This window comes from Squalius cephalus (assembly GCF_949319135.1).
Source record: "Squalius cephalus genome assembly, chromosome: 8".
NCBI classification, from domain to species: Eukaryota; Metazoa; Chordata; class Actinopteri; order Cypriniformes; family Leuciscidae; genus Squalius; species Squalius cephalus.
The window spans coordinates 8,992,591-9,015,580 of NC_137129.1; the positions used below are offsets into that span (position 1 = coordinate 8,992,591).

The 22,990-nt window shown below is 41.2% G+C and overlaps 1 protein-coding gene across 21 annotated transcripts in view; it reads left to right on the forward strand.

Annotated features, from left to right (window-relative positions):
• Positions 1–22,990, forward strand: part of macf1a (microtubule actin crosslinking factor 1a) — a 172,741-nt gene that overhangs the window by 133,262 nt on the left and 16,489 nt on the right. For 20 of the 21 annotated variants that reach the window (XM_079877833.1, XM_079877826.1, XM_079877827.1 and 17 more), the window contains 18 exons: positions 13,557–13,718; positions 13,798–13,968; positions 14,210–14,376; positions 14,539–14,698; positions 15,142–15,468; positions 15,803–15,887; positions 15,970–16,196; positions 16,355–16,561; positions 17,119–17,346; positions 17,587–17,805; positions 17,924–18,127; positions 19,215–19,440; positions 19,525–19,751; positions 20,217–20,339; positions 20,434–20,535; positions 20,622–20,723; positions 20,807–20,980; positions 22,822–22,977. In XM_079877833.1, the coding sequence (XP_079733959.1) occupies positions 13,557–13,718; positions 13,798–13,968; positions 14,210–14,376; positions 14,539–14,698; positions 15,142–15,468; positions 15,803–15,887; positions 15,970–16,196; positions 16,355–16,561; positions 17,119–17,346; positions 17,587–17,805; positions 17,924–18,127; positions 19,215–19,440; positions 19,525–19,751; positions 20,217–20,339; positions 20,434–20,535; positions 20,622–20,723; positions 20,807–20,980; positions 22,822–22,977 (3,267 nt within the window). The remainder of the gene's footprint in view (positions 1–13,556; positions 13,719–13,797; positions 13,969–14,209; positions 14,377–14,538; positions 14,699–15,141; positions 15,469–15,802; positions 15,888–15,969; positions 16,197–16,354; positions 16,562–17,118; positions 17,347–17,586; positions 17,806–17,923; positions 18,128–19,214; positions 19,441–19,524; positions 19,752–20,216; positions 20,340–20,433; positions 20,536–20,621; positions 20,724–20,806; positions 20,981–22,821; positions 22,978–22,990) is intronic. The other variant, XM_079877825.1, reaches the window with a different exon arrangement.

Here is a 22,990-nt window from a genome sequence, read left to right on the forward strand (position 1 = left end):
TGCTGAGATAGAGAAAATGAGAGACATGCTACCTAGTAACCAGTGTGGCAAAGGGAACGAGAGAAGAGGGGGGTAAATGAACAACTGAAACAAACAGACGAGGCTTTCAGTACCTTTTCACTTATAGTGCAATCAGGCAGGAAGAGAGAGAGAGTAGCAAGAGTAGTGGGCAAGCAACAAAGATAAAGAAGGAAAACAAAATCAACAGGTGCTCTGCTGAGGCAACAAATAGCCCTCTAAGTCAATAATGTTCTCAGGCCTCGTGCTTGTTTTGCTGAGTGACCACCCGTCTTTAAAAGGGGCTGCTTTAGTACAAGACACAAAGCACTAGTAGCACTTTACCTATGCCAATCAGTTCAGTTCCAACCACAGAGTCTGTGTAGGGGATTTTGGGGTTTGAACCCCTCCCTCTTCCTGTCTGAGTCAAGACTGTGACTCTTTAACCAGGCGTGACTGGCCAAATGACCAGTCACTGAAAGAATGAGGAAAAGTAGAGTGGGGGATGCACCAGTCAAGCAGTCATGAATTTAATTGATATAAGGAAGTGCAATGAGAAGAGGAGGGTTTAGACTGGTTACACGTACAGCCAGGATAGGTTTAGATTCATTGTTTTGGTCAATTACTTTATTTTGTGTACAAATGTATTTTGTATTACTTTTTATCCTCCAATTGTGTCTGGGATGCACATGTGTCCAGCTTCAAATTTGCTTGGGATTATGGCTCACTGAAACCTAGTTTTATGTGGTTAGAGGGAGAGAGCACATGCACCAGCAAAATGGACAACAAACCTCTTTTGTCTCTGTAGGGAGGTTTGTGTTAGAAGCAGCCATAACAGCTGCAACCCAACTGACACAGAGGGGGAAAGAGTTTATAAAAAAGACAGAGAATTTAGCTTGCTTGATATGCAGGCCACGGGGAGCGTGGTGTTTCAGAGCAACAGTTAGATATCTGAAGACTAACAAGCCCCTCCCCCACTTCATGTGTGAGTGTGTGTATTTTTCTGCATGCATTTGTGCGAAGAATAGGCAGACATGTGTTTGGTGTTTATTCTCTGCTGGAGCTTCTTAAAGGAATAGTTCAAAATTTACTGCTATCATTTACTGACCCTTATTGAGTCTAATCCCAAACCCGTATGACTTTCCTTCTTCCCAGAACACAAAAGGAAAAATTTTGAAGAATTTCCCATGCAGTCACAATGAATGGGTACTAAAGCCTTTCAGCAGGGGCTTGTGAGCTATATTCCAAGTCTTCTGAAGTCATATTATTGCTTTGTTTGAGGAATGCATCAAAAAAGTTTTTGACATGTTAATGATTCATTAGAGAATGTCCAATGTATCAGTGAATAATGATGTATATATCAGTCTATTTGTATAATATAGCACACAAAAAATAAAGCGCACGCTTTAAAGTTTCAGTCCCTGTTCAATGTAATTGCATATAAAAAAAGAACATAGAAAACATTTCCCCTCCAAAATGTCTCCTTTTATGTTGCACAGAAGAAGGAAGTAATGCAAGTTTAGAGTACATGATCGATTTTTCTTTTTTTGGTGGTCTATCCCTTTGCATTCTGAAGAAAGGATAGTCTTGTAATCTGTGCAATAAAACTAAGAAAAATGAGATGCAAAACAAAATACACATTAAAATATTGAAAGCTCACACTTTGTACTCCCATTTCATGCTGGTCTGGGTCGGTGGACACTTCACGGTGGAATGTTCATTCATTTTTGTTATGTTATCCTGTAGCACCTCATCAGAGGCCCCAGTCCCCAGCCCCCTTATGCTCTCTGCTGACAGGATTGTGTTACAGAAGAGTAGCAGACGGGAATGCACAAGTGGGGTGTGTGAATATGGCAGACTTTTGTATGTCCTTCTGTATTGTTTTGCTGTTACAGAAGGCCCATCTTAAAAAGAAGGGAGGGAGGTTACTGAACAGTGAGAGGGAATGTGTGCAAGGGATTTTTGCTTCCACGTATGGCAGTTTAATTGAGGGGGGAAAGAAGGGCAGCCGTTATTTCTTTAAATCCCTCTTGCAAGCTCCCTCCTCTTTCCCCCACTCACCACTCCCACTTTAGTTATCGTTTTCACTCTCACTTTTCCTGTCTGTTTATCTATTGTGCTCTACAGTTTGTGGTTTGCTTCAGGCATTTGCTCTTTTTTGAGTGGGAGTGTTTATCCCAGCTGATTCAGGTTTAGATTACAGCAAAGTGATGAATATCACAATTACAAACTGAAAATAAGCTTTATCATTCACTCTGTTGACTCATTGAAGCTCACTATAAACATGATAGAAGAAAACTCTTAGCGAGAGAATGTAGCCCCTCTTCTTCAATACCGCTTCGTTTACATAGATGGTTGCTATAGAGCTTAGAATGTGATAAGCTGCTCCTGTTGTCCAGTGATTCTGCAGAAACACGTCAGATCCCCAGATTGGTCACTCCCACTGACTCCATGGTCCCTCCTCCCACTCACTTTATCTTGGGCTCACTCCTCTAGCCTTGTCTCGCATGTTTTTTTGGAAGGGGAAACCGGCATGATTGGACCACTTCCTGTGTTTTAAAACCACAGCAGGAAACAGAACAAACGGAGCTGGATTCAAACAAAAACAGAGAGAGCGAGAGAGAAAGAAGGGAGAGAGAGCAAGAGAAAAAAAGAGAGGCGAATGTGTGTGTGTGAGAGAGAGGGGGGAGTGAACGAGAGAGGAAAACTGGGAGATTTTTTTAGCAGCTGCAAACCATTTCAGCTGTGAAGTGGCTTTAGAACAGACAGAGAAAAGCGTGTATGTGAAAGAAAGCCTGCACAGGAAGAAATCAGAGAAAAGAAGAGCAAAAACTTGCGTGGATCCTAGCTGAGCTGTGTTTGGAGTACTGAAAGAAGAAAATAAGAGAACAGGGAGTGTGTCCGGGGATTGTCTGGAAATCACAGTGCCTGAAGTGCAAGGCAGCACTTGGAATGAAGCTCTGTCTGGGTCTCTGCCTTCTGGATACAGTCCCTTGACTCTCAACTCTCTCCCCGGCTGAACTGGACTCACTGGATCTACATACCCTCAACCCTTCTGGACACAGACACCTTTTGGACCCTTATATTTTCCCCCAAGTGCTGAATGAAAGGATTGCAAAAAAAAAAAAACATTTTCATGTTTGAAGAACGTCTTTTTTACTTTAAATATGAAATGAACATGTCACAAAGAGTGTTGGATTTCATTGATTTCAATCCCTTGTGCTCAGTCTGCTGAAGAGGGCAAGATAAAAGAGAATGATGAGGTATTTCAGGCACAGATGGCTTCTCTTCCTGACATGCTCTATTAATGCTTCATTATAGGATTAAAAAGAGGAAGCAGAAATTGATAAAGAATACACAGCAGGAAAACTGGTAGGACTGTCGGACGAGTTTGTCCGTTATGGTTTTATGATTGTTTCTTTAAATATCTTTAGTGTTATCAAGTAAGTTTTACAGTGTTTTTTTGTTGTTGTTTTTTTTTTTGTCAAGATGCCTTGTTTTTCGAAATACTTCCAAGGAATTATGTCTATTACATTATGTTCTTAGAAGAAAAAAGAGATGAGAGACAAAATCTCCTGACTGGCACTTTTTGTTTTTCTTTGCCGAACTCAGTTTTATGTAACAGAGTGTGGATATCTCACCTTAAAAGGAGCCTCATACAGCTTTGGCTGCTGCTCTTGGAGATGGTGAAAGTAGCTGAAGCCCCGCATTGATTTTTCCTGTTGTGGCAGCAGGAAGGAGAGTCGAGAGGAAGCAGCACTAAGGAAGGAAAGGATTTTGGATTTTGCTCTTGTTTTGAGGGTTTAGGACTCAGAAGGGAAACAAAGGAATATTGTCCATAAGGGATGCTATTATCCTGTTATGGATTTTGGATGTCTCACTCAGACACTTACCAGCTTTTTGTATATTTTTCTTAATATTTAATATGTCGCTGCACAGATCTATCCATGCAAAGGAGACATTTCTAATGCATTTCAGCATTGCACGTGCAGATGCCGACATGTAGCTCTGAATCAAGAGCTTGTACCTTTTCTTACTTGGATATTTATGCTGGATGTTGAGGATCATAACAGATTGTATACTGAGAATTCAGTGCATGACTGTATGTGTGTGTTCAGAACCTCACTAATACTCACTGCAGGCTTTGTTTGTGGAATAGTAACCATCCCATCTCAGCCCCTTGAGGGCGCTGTAGTTTGGGATGGGAAAACCTCTGAGCCGCCCGGACTGCTTGCGGCAGAACCCCAGGTGCCTTGGGAAGGGCGACGATGAGGAGGCATATATTGAGGACTGCTATGTACCACAGCGCTCAATTTATGACACCATGCGCATCAATGAGCAGATTGATCAAGGCTCAAAGCTCAGCCAGCCTTCTCGCAGCACTCTGGGCTCAGGGGGTGGTGAGGGAAGTACACTCTCCAGCAATGGGACTTTGGGAGCCGACATATGTGGAGTATTTGTTGCACGAGGAGGGCCTTCTGATGCAGGTGTGAAAAAGCTGGATGAAAGAGTTATTTTTGATGCTCTGAAACTCACCGGTGACCCTCAGAGTATGTCACCTGTCGGAGGAGTCGGCTCTGGAGTGGTTATTCCTGCATCAAATTCAGCTGCCGTTGGGGCAGCTGTTGTGACAAAAAGGAGGCACCAGGGTGGTGACAAGAAGGACAATCCAAATCGGCGCTCCTGGAAAGCTTTTATGCCCCCTACTTACCCTGAGTTTGCAGAACGTTTAGAGCTTTCACCTGGAGAGAGTGGAGAGAAACGTCTGTCTGGGGCTGGAATCCCAGTTTCTCCTCTCCATCCCGTGCCATCTTTACTAGCCTCATCTATTCCTTCTACATCATCGTCTCCTTTGGCAACACCTTTCTCACACTCCCTTGTCTCATCTGGAGGTCCTCAAACTCCTCCGGTCTCTAGCTCTCCTTCTTTTACTCCCACTGTTAGCCCAATTCTTTCCCATCTTCCTCATCCTCACAGACAAAAACAGCCACTCCAACTGCACTCCCAAAAACTTGCTACTGCTCTGCACTCTCCCTCAAAAGAACAACCACCCTCAGAGACTACTACTTATGCTCAGCCGGACACTCTACAACCTAGTCCTAGTATCTCTCAACAGGCTGAGAGAAAGAGGGGCGAGCAGAGTAAACCAACTCCTGCCCCAAAGTGTGTTAGAAGTGTCTCAGAAGATACTACTGCAGCTAGAACCTCTGATAATGAGCAAGACTCACCACTACTGGAACATGACCAAGACACTGTTCCACTAATACCTCCAAAACCAGTATTTTGTCCCCCCACTAAAGCCCGTACCTGGCCCCGCAGTATGAGGGGTAGTAAAAGGTCACTTGGGCATGGAAGGGTTCTCCCTATCCTGCCACCACTGCCCCCCATTCTTGGTGAGGATAGTGATGAGGAATCTTTGTACCTGTTGGATCCTCCATCACCTTTCCTGCAAGAAGGAGAGGGACTTAATTATGGGGGTTTGCCCCTGTCTCCCTGTATCAGTCAGGAGGGTGGTGAGAATGGTTTATTGGGCTGGCCACCTCCTACTGGTGGGCTAAGAGAGAAGACGGCCTCTGAACTTTGCTTTGAAGAAGATGAACGCAGAATCCTGGAGGAGTTAGAGGAGGATGAGATGGATAGAGAGCAAGAAAAGAAAGAAGAGGAGGAGAGACTGGAGATGGAGGAGAGAAATTGGCAAGCAGTGTTGAAACTGGAGAGCAGTGAAACATGTGGTTTATCTTGGGAAGTAGAAGAGGAGGAATCACAGATACAAGACTGGGAAACGCAACAACTTGCATCCTCAGGCCACTGGCCCCTTTTGACACCACCTGTTGGATTTGGAGGCTCAGAGGCCCCTAGTGCTTCCCCCTGCCCCAGCTCAGAGGCAGGTTCAGACGAACTCTTTCTTGAGCTGGAAAGACAGTGTTTGGAAGAAGACACAGACAAATCAACTGTTTCTGAGAAGAGGGATCTTTCTCACACTTCTGAATACTCGGATACCTGTGACAACTTGCTTCAAGTGAAAATAGATCAAGCTGATGCCAGACATGAATGTGACATCACAGAACTGTATGATGAAGATTGTGTTGTGATGTCATCACCTGACATCATATATCATGTAGAGCACACAGATCAGACTGAGCCACGTGTAACACAAATGAATCAAAACTCACCAGAATGTACGCAAAGCTGCTTTTCTCTTGAAGATATTGACCAAAGCCAAAACCAACTGAAAATATGTCTTCCCTGTAATAGTGAAGGTTATAACCATGATCAAAATTATACTTCATATATAGCTGATGCAGATGCTTTAGATTCTGAATCAAGTGGCATTCAATCCTTACACCAAGATGGGACTATTCCATCTGAGACCATTCAGACTGTGAGCTATGAGCGACCAGATAGTTATTCAGATATAGGCATTGGAGCTTTATCAGATCATGAACAGCAAGACCAAGAGGAGGTGATGAAACAAGATGAGACATCTGACATTCATATCTCCTTACAGCATGGATTTTTCCCCCCAGAGAATTTGAATGCAGATGTTGAATGTAATATGAATCTTGCCATCTTTATGACTGATTTGGAACGGGTGGAAATTGAGGACAGTTTTCACCAGTCTCCAGAGTGCTCTGTCTTGGAAGATGAGGCAGAAAGTGAAGTTAGGAACAGTCACTGTGAGACTGTCTCTCATGAGGATGCAGTTTCCTCTGAGCCTGCTCAAGTAACTATGGAAATGACTTCTGACCAAGAGGGAGCTTTTTTAAAATCAGAGAAAGAAGAGATTTCAGTCTCCATGGAAGTATTTGTTGAAGAGGAGGTGTCATCACATGAGTGGGAAGTAACAGAGGCTGTTCAAGGGACCACAAGTACACCAAAATCAGATGCCTCATACCCACAGATAGACTCTCCCAATATCAGTATTGAATCTGCTCCACCTTCCCCTCTGCCCCTGAACATGACTACCACTAAACATGAGTCAAGAACAACAGGACTTGAAAGCAAAGATGGTGATGCTTTTGTTGCAACAGACAGTTTTGTTTATTTAGCTGTGGCTGTGCCACATCAGTATCATCAGGATGGTCCCCCATCTCCATCAGTGGAATCAGCCCCTCCGAGCCCCCTCCCAAAATGCTGCCCTGAGCCAGAGGAAGGGGCATTTCTCTCTTCCGATAGTTTTGTTTACCTGGCAGCCCCTGAGCGGCTTGTGTCTGATGGGGGCTCTGTCTGTGAAGACTGTCAGGATTTGGACTCTGAGTCAGAGGAGACCCGATCAGGTGTTGACTTTGTACTTGGTTCAATGACTGGGGATAGCGAATGGGACTCAGATGGATCAGGCTTAGACACTGTGCACCAACAGAGGGACCAGTGGGAGCAACTAGAGCCAGGCCTTTTACATGGTCTTTTTAACGAGGCAGAGAATCAGACAAGCTCTCAGGAGGGTGTGGAATCATGTGACAATGACTATGAGGCCACCTGTGAAGCAAGATCTGTGGAAGAAATCTCACCACTAAAACATGACCTTGATTTGGACACAAAGGTAAAATAACCTTCCTTAAGTTTATTGTTTTAGGTGGTCAGTGCAAAGATAACACTATCAGTTTATAGGTTGACTATTCTAAACCAGCTGGTCCTTTTGGTGACCAGAAAAGAAACTTTAGAGCAGTGACTCTCAAAATGTGTTCTGCATGTTAATTGACTGATTAAACAATAGGCCTAAATAAATAAAATAACTGTAGTTAGTTTAATTGGAAAAGAGAGGCTAATATATAAGATATAAGGTATAAAGTAAGGGTAATTTGTACACTTCTTTGGTGCCAACACAACTGTTGGTAATGATTGGAAATAGTCAGTAGTTTTCCAGTATTCCCATAGTACTTTATACTCATAGTGTATGTTTGCTTAAAAAAAATGTGTTTATTGAACAATAATGGAGCACATTTTGTTGGAAAATCAATCATAAAAGTTGATTTGTTAAAAAGTTTTTTATCCCACATACAATACTTTTAGTGTGTCAGTAGGAAATATAATTTTACATTTCTAAACAATCCTTTTGCCATTACTTGTAATAATCCAGTGAGATTTATATATGCACAATGAATCTGACAACAGCCGGTATGATCCACACGGAGATCTGATCTTAACCATCGAGTCCATCTGGGATTACATGATGAAACAGAAAAAAACTGAGAACTGCGGCAAAAGTCTCCAATATACTTGAAGAAACCTACTTGCAAAGCTGCAGTACTGTGAAAAGTTTTAGGCACTTATGTAAACGTGCTGTAAAGTGAGGATGCTTTCAAAAATAATGTCATAAATAGATTTTATTTATCAATTAACTTCTATAAATCAAATCAATATTTGATTTGGTGTGACCACCCTTTGCTTTTAAAACAGCGTTTGTCCTCTGTACACTTGCTCTAGCTTTGCAGGGAGGTTTTGTCTTGGAGACGTTGCCACAGTTCTTCTGGATTTAGTCTGTCTCAGTTTTCTGTAGTTTTCTGTAATCCCAGATGGACTCGATGATGGTGAGATCAGATCTCCGTGTGGAGCATACCAACTGTTGTCAGACTCCTTGTGCATACCAAAATCTCCCTCGATTATTAAAATTAATGGCAAAAGGAATGTTTGCCGAAGTTGCCCACCCACTGAAAAAATGCAATCAGACCAAAACAAAAGGTCTGTTTTTAATACACGTTGCACTTTTTCCGCCCCACCTTTTTCACATGCAAAAAGTAACATTTTTGATTGACCTTTTTTTGGTCTGATTGCATTTTTTCAGTGTGCGGACAACTTTAGTTACTTGGTTGACATAACTTCTTTTGTTCTACGCACTTTTGTTCTCTCTCTTTTTTTGAGTGCATACAATTCTATTTGAAAAGGGAATGTTTGGAAATATAAACATATTTCCTACTGATACACTACAGCATACAGCAAAAGATTTAATGTTTTTTTTAAATACTAACATGCCTAAGACTTTTGCTCAGTACTGATATATATACACTTTGTCTTAATGTCCAAGCATATCCTTTCATTGATCCTTCCGGTCCTTAATAGTGTGTTTGTGTTTAGTTTGAAGCAATGTGTGTTTTTGTTCATGGGGATCCAAACACAGACTTCTTATGTATGATTGGTTAATTCATTAATATTCATAATCACTATTGTCTGAAATGTCTTCAGGCGCATAGTATGTGTATATCCTTGGATTCTTTGTGCATTGCAGTGGGGATCACGTGAACACAAACAAGCTTGTTGAGTTAAAAAAGCATGCTTACTCCAAAGTAGTCAAACCCTAGTGATCGGTTGTGTGTTTGGTTTCAGGCAAATGGGTTTGTGCACACATTTGCATGCGTTTGCTTTTTTCTGCCTGTTTGAGCACTGCTTTGTCTAAGTGAGCACACTGTATGTGTCCGAATAAGATTTAGGAGTCAAAAAACAGACAGGAATGTTTTTTGTAAATACATATTACATTTCTTGACATAATGTGAGTGTGCGCTTGACATTCTCTCTCGGCTGTCGTGACAAGGCCTGTGTCTGCTCTGCTTCACAGTGACAGTGGCGGATGGCCGAGAGACTGCCTGTTAGTTCTTAAGCTTTCTGGATGGTTATTGCATTACTATCAGCCTGACTGATCATCCACATCTCATTTGACCCTCTGCCTGGGCCAAATCTGCCTTTCTGTATGGTCACTCTCAAAACTCCCCATCCCTTCAAGTGTAATCAGATGCAGGAACCCTATCAGGCTGGATTTGGGTGGAGAGGATTATAGCAACTGAGGGACTGAACAGGATCAGCTAGCAAATTATATTTAAACTTGGTTGGGATTAAAAAAAATTAAAAGAGCAGAACAAAATGACTGATTTGAGGGGTGGCTGTCTTCCAGTCAGTCGTCAACTCAAAATCTCATCCCACTTCAAATCCCCCTCTTTTCTTCACAGCTACAGTCTGATGGTGCTGCAATTGAGATAAGGAAATGAGAAATAAACATGAGGCCCTGTAAGAAGAGCCACATTTGGTAGTAACACACAAACACTGTATAAAGTTGTTGGAAATGTAAACAGATGATAAGGACATGTCAGTCCTATCAACGCAGGGCCAGACTCTCGCCCCCGCAATGCCCAAAGCTCAGGAAAGATCTTTGTAATCTTTTGGAGCTGCTCTCCGTTACGGGCTGTCTCCAGTGAAATTGCACGCTTGCAATGGGTGCTGATTTGGAGGGTAAAGTTAGAAGATTTTGCAACAGCCTGATCATGAATGAACAAAGAGTCTCTATGGCAGAACACCTGGTAGTACTCAAAATAAGAGCTGCATGAGCAATAAGAGGCGTCAGAAGAAACATCTGACGTAACATCTGAAACCCACACTCATTTTTGAGTCTGTCCAGTGTAGAGTTTTAGAGATGGTCAGGTAAACAAACACTGATATGCACAATGGAAAGGGAAGAGCAATCAGGGTGGGAGTGAGAGCACTGTTATGGCATGGTAACAGCGGGTATATTTGATTGTTTGGATAGTGATGACAGTGCGGGAAACACCTGTGATTTAAAGGTGTTCATACTCTTTTGCTACAAACAAAAGAGTTTGAACAAACCCTGTGGCCCCGTCGGCACAACAATGGCCATAACAAAGCAGTCACATATGCTGTAAACTCATTGACTGTTTTCAACCTAATTTGCTAAGTATGTATTAATGGAACCATGTAAATTATTTCCTTGTTAAAACATTTGGGTCAGATAAAATGTAGTCATGCAAAGTCCTTTGAAAAGGAAACAGGGGGGGTAAAGAGGGGCTGAGGGACCGAGAGACCGGAAAAACACAGGAGGTGAAAGCAAAGACAGGAAGAGTAGGACTGGAGAGAGAGTTTTGAAAAGTCTCTATAGAACAAGAAAGTTGCTAGAGGCTATGTTTTCATTGATTTGAAAGAAATGATATTCTTGTGATTTCCTGTGATATCAAGTCCAGACTGACAAGATAGCCTCTTTTCTTTTTTTCTATTTTAATTTGCTGTTTTTAGACATTTATACCCTTGGATTTCTTATTGTTATGCTTTGGGTCTAATGCAAATAAGAATTCCATGCCCGTCTATGCTACATTTGTAGTACATTTTAAAAAAATTACCTTGAAATTTCCATGAAATCAGACATGTACAGCCTACTTTATGTCTAGCAGTACATGTGCATGTGTAAATTATTATTTTATTTTTTTCACTCTTCACATGAATTTTAAATAAAATACCAGGCAGAAGTTCGACCACACTTCAAAATAGTAATTAAAATATAGTAATTTCAAAATTCTGAAATAATGCAAATATAAGTATAGGAAATATGCAGTGACCAAATGGTGGTTAGCAAAACTGTTGTATATTTTGACTTCAAATAAAAAAAATAATGCAACAGTTTTGTATGAAATGCATACATAGACTCAATTTAAGATATACATTAATTTGCATGTGTCCAAACTTTTGACTGGTATTGTAATTTTGATTTTATCTTGCCTTCAGCAAAAAAATGGAACAATAATTAATTTCTCGTGATGCTTTCAGATACAATATAAGGTTTAGAAAGCTCAGCAAAAATCTGCACATGTGGGGTATATAGGTTAACTGCTATCCAGCTATTATAATATTTTCTTTAGCGAAGTGTGCGCATACCCGCTTAAACAGTGTGGAGTTGTGGTTTGAAATGAAGAGAAAGAAACAAAAGATTCCAATGGCGGTGATGTTGTGGGTTGGCGGTTGGATGGAGCGCTGCCAGTAGCTAAAAGTGATCTGTGGGGGTTAGAGTGAGAAACAAGAGTTTAAAGTTTGGTGACAAAAGAGAAAGAGAGTGCTGGAGAGATAAGTGTGCAGCAGTCCTGTTTATGTATGTGTGCATGTGACTGGGCTGCTGACCAGATTGGTTGAGAGTGTTTGAGTGGAATGACTGGCATCCTAGATATTTTCCAGAGGCCTGCATTACAAGAGTCAAACACTCTCTGAGAGAACGAGTAAAGAGAAGAGAGATTGTTATTTGCGCTGACCTCTTTCTGTTGTTGTATGGATATGTATAGCTACGTCCTACTTGCATGTGGATATGTGCATCTTTGTTCAGATTTCTGACTAACTAAATTCCCTCTCTTTCTGTTGTGAATTATTAATCATAGCACAAACATGTAGATATATTATTGTCTATGAAATCATTAACAGCTTTCCCTTGGATTTGGCCACATGAGTTGTGGAAGGTCTGCTACAGATGCAGATGAATGGAGTTATTTTTGTGTTTGTGGGTGTAAAGTGCCACATGTGATGAATGATCAGGATTAAAAACGGGAAATGGCTCCAAGTGTACACACCGTGGGTAAAGAGGAGGAGGCCTAGATGATAGATTCAGGCTAATGTTAGACAGGATATAGAAAGACAAAAGGGGACCAAACACTCTTCGTTGCGTAGACGCATATGCTTTCACAGTCCCATATACTGTCGACGAGAGGGTGGAGCAGGTTGAAGCTGTGGCTTATTGTTTTGAGGCCGACAGACATCCTGTTTAAAGCAGGAATGAAGCCCCTTGCAACAAGGCAACTGCAAAAACAAACTACTTAAACTCACATGCAAAGCACTTAAATATACACAGGCAAATGATGCTGGATTTTATTTAATTGCGCATGCTCATTTTCCTTCGATTTACAGTTAGATTACTTTTGCCAGCATGTAACACTCAGTTAATATTTAAAAATAATAATATAATTTAACTCTTCAATTTTATTTTATTTTTTTTTATCTTAAAAATGAATATCCATTTATCATACTGTGCATTATAATGTTGCGCTTTCATTTATTTAGACAAAATATGCTTTCCGAGTATGCCTACTTCCCTACTATTTAGTAGGTGAAAAACAGTATGTGAAATGAGTAAGATGTTTGAATTCATAGTAGTCATAAAACAGTAGGCAATAAAACACTCGGATGACCTACAACTTCTGGTGAGTTTCTGGAGTGTGCATCCAATGGAGAGGAGTTGTGGATGGCAGTGAATCGTGGCAGCTGAAGTTATACTGTAAGTCACACAACAAAGCCAGCATAGCGGATGTAGTATGTCCGAATTTCAATCATACTTTTTTATAGGTAGTGAAGTTCTACTTACTCATTCCAGATAGATTTAGTAAGGACATTTTCCTGTTGAATATTGTGATAAGTCACATTACAAAACTAAAATTGGTTTCATGATGACGCCAAACTTCTCTTAGGTAACTGCTGGTTATGGTGTTGGTTAGAGGTATTTGGCAACCTGCTTGTGGGGAACCACTGTGCTGGATATTCTGTCAGAGCTGTAGTGTTAGGCTGTTGGAGAAATAGAGCTGTACAATGTTGCTGCCAAGGCTCTGGATTTAATTTCATTCAATGTGTGGGGGCTGAAAACTGCTTCCCCATTTATAAATGGCCATGCCACCATTATCATGTTGTTGTGTTTGTACAGCCTTGACCTGTTTAGACACATTCTGTCATATCACATGTCCAGTAACATAACAAGAGTGTTGGTTATGCACTACTCAAGTCAATTGTTCTCTCTATCACTCAAACTTTAGGCAGTGGAAAGGGAGCAGTTTGACAGCATTCAGCCTAAACTGCAGCATGTCAACGCTGTGGGTCAAGGTCTTATCCAGAGTGCAGCCAAACACACCGACACTCAGGCCCTGGAACATGACTTGGAGACCACCAACCTGCGCTGGAACTCCCTCAACAAGAGGGTAAGCTTGCATCTATTTTTAGCCTGCTTTCTTAATGGACTGAGAGAAAGTCTTTTTGAAATTTTTATTTTATTCACAGGTTGCTGAAAGAATCGCACAGCTGCAGGAGGCCCTGTTGCATTGTGGGAAGTTCCAAGATGCTCTAGAGCCACTCTTGAGCTGGCTGAGTGACACAGAGGAGCTCATAGTCAATCAGAAACCTCCATCTGCTGAGTACCGGGTGGTCAAGGCACAAATTCAGGAGCAGAAGGTTACATTTAAATCAATTTTGAATTGAATTTTGAATTGAATTAATTTCAATACATTTGAAAGGGGGTTTGCATTATCTTAATATTACCTACATTTAAAACTTTTTTCATTTATATATTCATTTTTCAGTCAAGTTGATAGACCCTTTATTTTGTATCAGACTAATTAGACTAATCTATCCTTCTACATAATATAAAATAAATAAATTTAGGTCACTAACCTTTATTCCATATTTTTATAAGCTGCTGCAACGGTTGCTGGATGACCGCCGTGGGACGGTAGAGATGATCAGGGCAGAAGGAGAGCGTATCGCTGCTACGGCTGAGACACAAGACAGAGACAAAATCCAGAAACAACTTAAGAGCCTAGGAGAGAGATGGACAAACCTGCTGGAAAAGGCCAGCGCCAGGTAAACTCCATTATCAGAGCAATACGGACACCCAGACACAACCATAAAACCTCTTAATCAAATCTCTTACTCAGAACTCAATCACTTGGTTGCTTTACAAGGCCATAAAATAGAGTAGAATAAGAATATAACACAGATTTCCTCCTAACCTGATGTCCTCAGGCAACGGCAGCTAGAGGAGTTGCAGGTGTTGGCGCTGCAGTTCCATGAGGCCGTGGAGCCCCTCGGGGAATGGTTGAGCGCAACAGAGAGACGTTTGAGCTCCGCTGAGCCAATGGGAACCCAGACCTCCAAAATCACACAGCAGATTGTAAGGCACAAGGTAGAGTATATGCAACACCTGGGAGAGATGTGTCCTGGAACTGTTGCTGCCAAACCGAGATCATTTTAGCAAGCGATTTTCATTAGACTGACTAGAAATGCAGAGGAGAGAACAGATTGTCAGTCTCCTGTGGTTTTAAATGGACAAGTAGGAGTGCAGTTATCTAAGAAGGCACGGATTCCAGGTCTCTGGTCGTGATCCTGCCCACATCCTTTCCGTTTTTCAGTTTAATTTCATCATGATTTCTTTTTTTTTTTCTTTTTTATGGTTGTGTTCCCATCTCACCTTGTGTTGATTCACATTTTTATTTTTTACTTGCATCAGTTAATTATGATTTATCATTGTTCTGCATTGTCATGTATGTTTATGTTTGCCTTGTCTTTTTTTCCTCCTTCGACTCATCCCATCCCATCACGTCTCTTTAATCTGGGCTATAATCCCAGGCTCTCCATGAGGAGGTGTCCTCTCGGGAGAATGATGTAGACCATCTAGAGATGCTCAGCCAATCACTGCACCCGCTCAGCTGTGTGGCTGATCAAGATTGGCTGGGTGATCGTGTGGCGGCAGTGCGCAATGGGCACACGGAGCTGCGTGATTGGTGCGATCGGAGAGAGGCCATGCTGGAGCAGGCCCTGGCCAATGCACAGCTATTTGGAGAAGAAGAGGTGGAAGTCCTTAACTGGCTAGCTGAGGTGGCCCAGAGACTGGCTGAAGTTTCAGTACAGAGTTATCAGCCGGAGCTACTAGAGCAGCAACACAAACACACACTGGTACGGTTTTGCTGGGTGTAGCAGTCCAGGACCAACAATGCAGTAAAAGTTCAGTTTAGAGAAGATGAATACTGCCAAGCGGCCCTCATCCGAAAAAATAGCTGTCACTCACTGAAGAAAGAGTTACACTTGGGCTGTCAGTCAATTTAAGCTTTTAATCAAATAAATGACATGAAATGCTGGTTAATTAATCTAATTAATTACATATACCAATATTTGCTGAGAAAAGCATCCAAATTAAAATAATTTTGAGATCAATAATTTGTTGATTACATTCTGATCTTTACTTTGAATTATTTCCTGTGTCAATGTTTCTATTGCTGGTCCCCTACAGGCTCTTAATGAAGAGATTATCAGCAGGAAGAAGACAGTGGACCAGGCCATTAAGAATGGACAAGCTCTGCTTAAACAAACCACTGGTACTTTACCATCCAGTCTTTGTTCATTGGTGTATTACCAAATTCCTCCGTTGATTGTAATCATGTTTGATCTCTGTGGCAGGTGAGGAGGTCCTGTTGATCCAGGAGAAGTTAGATGGTATCAAAAGCCGCTACGCAGAGATGACAGCGGGCAGCAGCAAGGCCCTTCGTATTCTGGAACAGGCCCTTCAGTTGGCCACACGATTTGCTAGCTCACACGATGACATCAACCAATGGTTGGATAGCGTGGAGGCGGAGCTTAACAACGTTGAGACAGACACAACACCAGCCTATCAGGACAGACAGAGGGTGAGGATGTCTTTTTTTTTCAGTAGTTCATTAATTACTTTTTTCTTTTGTTTTCTTTTAGACCATACACAGCTATTTTTGTTTTTGCTAAATAAAATTAGTTTCTTTTATGTCTTCAGTCCATTCATTATTTTATATTGTGTGTATTTTTGCCTCAGGAGCTGAAGTGCGTGTCTGCTGAGAAGAGGCTAGTTCTGGACACTGTGAATGAGGTAGGCAGTGCTTTACTGGATCTGGTGCCCTGGCGTGCACGGGAAGGCCTTGACCGCCTGGTCGCCGATGCCAATCAGCGCTACCGCCAAGCAGACGAGACCATCACACAGAGAGTGCAGTTAGTGCAGGCTGCCATCCAAAGGTCACAGCAGGTACTGCAACAAATACTGTACATTTATATGTCTGTGTGTTTCATTAAAGGAGTAGTTCACTTTAAAATGAAAATTACCCCATGATTTACTCTCAATCTTTTTTGAGCTTCATACTGATGGTTGCAATTCACTGCCAATATCACTGCTCGTCAGAGTGTTTATTAATATAACTCCGATCGTATTCGTCTGAAAGAAGAAAGTCATATACACATAGGGTTGTCATCATATATATATATAAACTATTGCTTAAGGATTAAGCAATCTTTCCCTGCCTTGCAAGCATTGGTATTTTCTTTTAGAAAGTAGTTTTATCTTCTTTTTTTTTTATAATATTCAAATTATTTGCTTATTGTTTTCATTCTATTTTAAAATGTTATCACAAAAAAGTTTTGCTTTTATGTCATATGTACAATGTTATTATTATAAATATGTAACATAAATTGTTGCTTTAGTAATATTTGATTTAGGACACTGTGTCCATGTTGCTTACTTGAATTTGTAAATATTTTTGTCACACTTCTTTTTTGGCAGTGTATTTATGTGTGTTATTGTTTCAGTATGAAGAGGCAGTCGATGCGGAGCTGACCTGGGTCGGAGAGACAGAGAGGAAGTTAGCGTCTCTGGGGCCTCTGAGTCTAGAGCCCGATGTGACTGTGACACAGCTCCAAGTCCAGAGAGCCTTTAACATTGACATCATCCGTCACAAAGACACCGTGGACCAACTTCTTAAGACACGAGAGGACATCCTAGAGAGCTGCAGTGAACAGCAGAGAGAGGCTCTGAAGGTTAGAGACAAAATAAAGAAGAAAGAGAGGGAGGGAGGGGACAGAGTAATCCATGTACTGTAATTATTCTTCAGCGAAAGGTTAGATTAGGAAAATTGAATTGTGACTCATGCATTTTTCGGCGGAGATTTGATTTGTTGAGTCATGTTTGGGAAAAACAACAGTGCAAACTTGTTTTTCAGTCTCTCAAAAGACTAATTTGGTTGACCCGCTAAAACCTCTTTCCTTTTCCTCCTGTAGATGAAGACGGACTCTTTAAGTGCTCGTTATGAAGCAGTAAATCAGAGTCATGCTGAGCGCTTCTCAGCTCTGGAGCAGGCTCAGGTGCTGGTGGCTCGTTTCTGGGAGACACATGAGGAACTTGAACCCTGGCTGGGCGAGACCGAGACTCTGATTGCCCAGCTACCCCTTCCCGCCATCGACACAGAGGCACTCAGACAACAGCAAGAACAGATGAGGGTAAGTGGGCTTTGTGCAGATGAAGGACTTGAGCCCCTTTTGCTTCTTTGTGATTATAGACATGGTCTAAGATGCTCAAAACTGGCACATGACATGTTTCATATGTTTTTCTGTCTAGCTTCTGAGAGAGTCCATCTCTGAGCACAAGCCACACATAGACAAACTGCTAAAGATCGGCCCACAGCTGGCAGAATTGAGTGCCCAGGAAGGAGCAACAGTGAGACAACGTTTTAATGAAGCAGAGAGACGTTACATCAGAATCAAAGAAGACGTCAAAAGTAGAGCCACAGCACTGGATGAAGCAGTGTCACAATCTGTCCAGGTATTTGCTCCAAAATGTTAGCATGCTTACTTTGGACTGCTGCCCAGCTTGTCAACTATTTAAGAGTTACAGCTCACAGTTCAGCATTATACAGCACAGTATCAACAAATTTTGTCATCATCATATTTTATAGCACATTTAGTTCATTTAAGCTATTTTAAATGACACATCACTTTTAATTAACCATTGTTTCGTCCATTTTTTTTTTAATGTTTGATATTGATTCTTCCTGCTGGCCTGTTGCATGCTGTTGAATTAACGCATTGTACTGTTTCTCCACCTCCATCCCTTCAAACTCCACTGTACTGTGACTCCACCTGTCCCACCCCTGTGCCCCATATCCTGTCACCCTCTCCTTTCCATTCCTGTATCCCCTAAACTTCCCCCATTCCTGCTTGCAAATCTCCCCTTGCCTATTCCCTCCACCTCTCCCTCCCATGTCCGTTTGGTCCATCCGTCCGCCCATCACTCATGTTTGTGGATGTGCTGTGTGTGTCCATCACTCCATCATCACTGCTCTCTGCATCACCCTCAGCTGGTAGAGGTAAGAACACCATCACCTGCTGATTTAAACTCTGATATAACGTGTGTGTCGGATTGAGAATCAGGAATTTTCAGTAATTGTTAAAAAATCGAAAAACTTTATATAATTCTGATGAAACAGGTGTGTGATATGGACTAGTTTTAGTTTACATCAGTTGACCTAAAGGCAGTGTCTTGTTAGTATAAGACAATTACAAGAAGATGGGCAAAATTTAAATATACATTTTGATTCCTTATTTCTTATTCTACACATAATCGTATACTGTATATGTTGCCTTAGAATAATAGATTTTTGACACCTCCTTCCAGTCCCTACACCCATGCTCAATTTTAAGAAAGAATTTGTTTTTTTTTTTTTTTTTTTTCACTTTAAGAACAGAAGCATACACTTTTCAGTACTTGTATTTCTTATTTAGCTTCAACTTCCTCTGCCCTTTTGCATGTGGCTGGGATAAATCTTCCCTCCTCCATATGCCTGGTCCTTCTCCAGTTACTTTAATGTGCTGTATTTGTTTTGATTGTCATCTTCTTTCTCTCCATTCAGTTCCATGATAAAATGGACCCTCTGTTGGAGACTCTGGAAGGGGCAGTGCAGCGCTTGCGGCTTCCCCCTCCAGTGGCCGCTGAGGTGGAGAAGATCCGGGAACAACTGACAGAGCACCGGGCTACAGGACTAGAGCTGGACAAACTCCTGCCGTCTTTCAGCGCCCTGTGTGCCCGAGGAGAAGAGCTCATCAGCCGAGCCCCACACGATGATCCTGCCGCACAGGGTAAAGATCTTTGATCTGAAATGATGCTATATGGCTGTATGAAATATGTGTTTTGATAAATCTGCATTCTGTTCCCATTCTTAGCGGTGCGTTCACGACTCTTGCGGCTGCGCTCTCTGTGGGATGAAATCAGGCAGAGGGCGGAGGAAAGAGAAGGTAAACTTCAGGATGTTTTAGATCTGGCCGGAAAGTTCTGGGCTGACATGGGCGCTCTGCTGAGCACGCTCCGTGACTCTCAGGACATTGTGAAAGAGCTGGAAGACCCTGGGGTGGATCCCTCACTCATAAAACAACAAATAGAGGCAGCAGAGGTCAGTCCAACAAAAGAGATGGATGTCTTTTTCTTAGGTTAAATTCAGTTTTCACTAAGGATGTACAAAAACGAAATACTTTTTTGTATTTTAGTAAAATCTTGTTTAGTAAAACAATCTTGTTTTGTTTTTTTATTCAATAACTGTTGTTTTTAATTGAAGAACAAATTATTGAAACTTCTGAAATCACACAATGAGTCGTGGTTAATTTAATATATCAATACTTACAGTTTCTGTTAATAAAAAAAAAGTTTGAAAACAAGCAGCTGTAAAGGAAAAAGAACCACTGGTATTAGATGGATGACTAGTCAACCATTTTAACCCATCCTTACTTATAACGCAAAATGTGTGTAATAATGTGTCCAGTTTTATAAAACAGTCCTTGAGTAGATCAAACTACATAATGTTGTGTCAAGACAAAGATCTCAAGAGAATGAGATCATGATGTTTTTATCTCACACTCAGGCCATTAAGGCAGAGACAGATGGGCTGAGGGAAGAGCTGGAGATCGTACAAACTCTTGGAGCTGACCTCATCTTTGCCTGTGGAGAGACAGAGAAACCAGAGGTCAAGAAAACCATTGATGAGGTAAGAGGGTAGAAGGATAATAAGACATGTGGGAAATGCCCCTCTTCACTCAAATTTAAACAAAATATCTCCATGTTGTTGATTTGACACACAGATGAATGCCGCCTGGGAAGGTTTGAACCGCACGTGGAGAGAGAGAATGGAGAGACTTGAAGAGGCCATGACTGACTCTGTGCAGTACCAGGATGCTCTTCAGGTTATTATTTCTCTGTTGGTACAGCAAAATCTGCCCTAATTAATCAAGCCAACCGTGTGTTCACATTCATCACTTTGTCTCATCAGGGCATGTTTGACTACTTGGACAACGCTGTCATCAAATTGTGTGACATGCCAGCTGTGGGGACAGACCTCAGCACTGTCAAACAACAGATAGAGGAGCTCAAGGTTTGAATCGGACCTTATCTACTCTTATCGCTCAAATTGCTTTTTAGAAAAGGATTGACCCTTTTTCTTTGTACATGACACAGCAATATAAAGTTGAGGTGTACCAGCAGCAGATTGACATGGAGAAGCTTAGTCACCAAGGAGAGCTGCTGCTCAGGAAAGTGAGCGACCAAACAGACCGAGACATGATTCAAGAGCCTCTCACTGAGCTACGCCACCTGTGGGACAACCTGGTGGACAAAATCACAATCAGACAGGTGAGGAAATAGAGACAGTTTTCTCATCTCTGACAACTTTTGCATTTACTAACAAATTACAAAAACAGATTATTCAGACTCTGATGAGACATTATAAAATGCAGATAAATGCACACCTATGACCTCAGTTTAATGCTCCAAATGCTCCTTAAAACATCCTACAGTTAAGCTAATGAATTATTATTTCATTCTTAAATTGTTGTTATTAATAATACAATATTTAACTTGTAAGCCTGTATAAATCGGTCCAATTGCGGTTTCCGATAGAACGGGTGAAGGTCTCTGCGTGTGGCAAAGTAATTTGATTACAATTAAGCTTTTACCTGACTCCATTTCATTACGACCTCGAATTTAGGTTAGACTGCCAATTGGTTAATGGTCAATTATATAATATTGTAGCAACACATTTGATTATTCTTTTCAACTCTTTACTTAGAATTTCCCTGTTCATATTAGGAAGCTATGTCACTTTGAGGTCCTCACGCCGTATGTTTAACGCGGGTCTCACGATCACAAGCTCGTCAGTTTGGTCACTAAACAGAGGTAATTGGCTATATACCTGAGATGGTCGCATTCACGCTTACACAATCAAAGATACTTTTGGTATAGCCCCCATGGAATTGCATACACTTGAATTTAACGTAATGTTTACTTCAGGCAGAGGTATGGCCACTACTACAGATATAAGTCGACCAACATTGCTTCTCTTATAATAGTTTTTGATTGGCCATGCCGTGATTTCCCACGTACACTTATCTAAAGTAACATTAAATTAAAACATAGGTAAGACACACCCAAATTTAGGTTGGCCAAGCAGCATTTTTGCTGTCCTAAACAGAAATTCACTCCTTGTCTTTGCAAACCAAGTACAGTACACTTGAATTACTGCCAAATATTAGTCGTCACTAATCTGACGGTAATATACGAATCCATTTAATACACTTGGGAAAACAATTTCAGAGTCAGTCAGAATAAAATCAAATGTAACAATTTATTATGTCAAGTAAATGTATCATGCCAATATCATAATCAGTTCAAAGATAATCAATATAATAACATCAAATGCTCAGAGATAAAGAGTAAAATATGTAGGCTAAGCCCGACATTTAGAAAAATACATAATGCTGAAGTCTTTGAGGTCCTTCAACATTATGGGCTGATCTGAGTTACAGAATCGCCCTGAGCCTCTTGTTGCATTTCTTTATATAGACAGAAACTTCTTTCACTTGGAAACATTTGCTAACAATGGGAATTTGCATTCAGAGTTTACACGTTTTGGGAGCAGAATGCCATTTGCCTGTAAGACACCCTCTCCTCTGTGTGCAAGTTATCTCTAAACTCTTAAGAACTTTATTACCTTTGGGTTTACTTCTTTGGGAATGAGACATTTGTACCAGTCGCACTGAGACATTTCAAATGATACCAAACATGTATAATACTGTATGATAATTATTCACATTAAATCATATAGATTTTTGGGTGAATATCTGGTGGTCTCAGCGTGAGAGAGAGACAACATGGGGGAGGTGATTGACTCGGGGATGCTAGTTTCTCAAGAGAGAGTCAAATGTTAATTTCGAGAAAGGTCCTTTGTCTTCTCGGGGAGTGGTTGTTCCTCAACCAGACTGCCCGGCATTTTCTAATTTCTCAATTCTTACAAACTGTTTATTGAATATTGGGTCTTGGAATTGTAAAATGGAGTATGAAAATAATACTACTAAATTTAATTTAAATTCACTAAAAAAACTCTGAAAACGTTGTGGCGTAGTTACGGCATTTTAGAGGGCAGACATGAAAGGTTCTTACTCTTGATTGTTTTGATTCTGTCTTCTCTCTACCAGCACAAACTGGAGGGTGCGCTCTTGGCTCTAGGTCAGTTCCAGCATGCTCTCTCTGAGCTGCAGTCTTGGCTCAGTCACACTCACGCCACACTGGACACCCAGCGACCCATCAGCTCTGACCCCAAGGCCATCGAAATTGAGCTGGCTAAGCATCATGTACGTCACATTG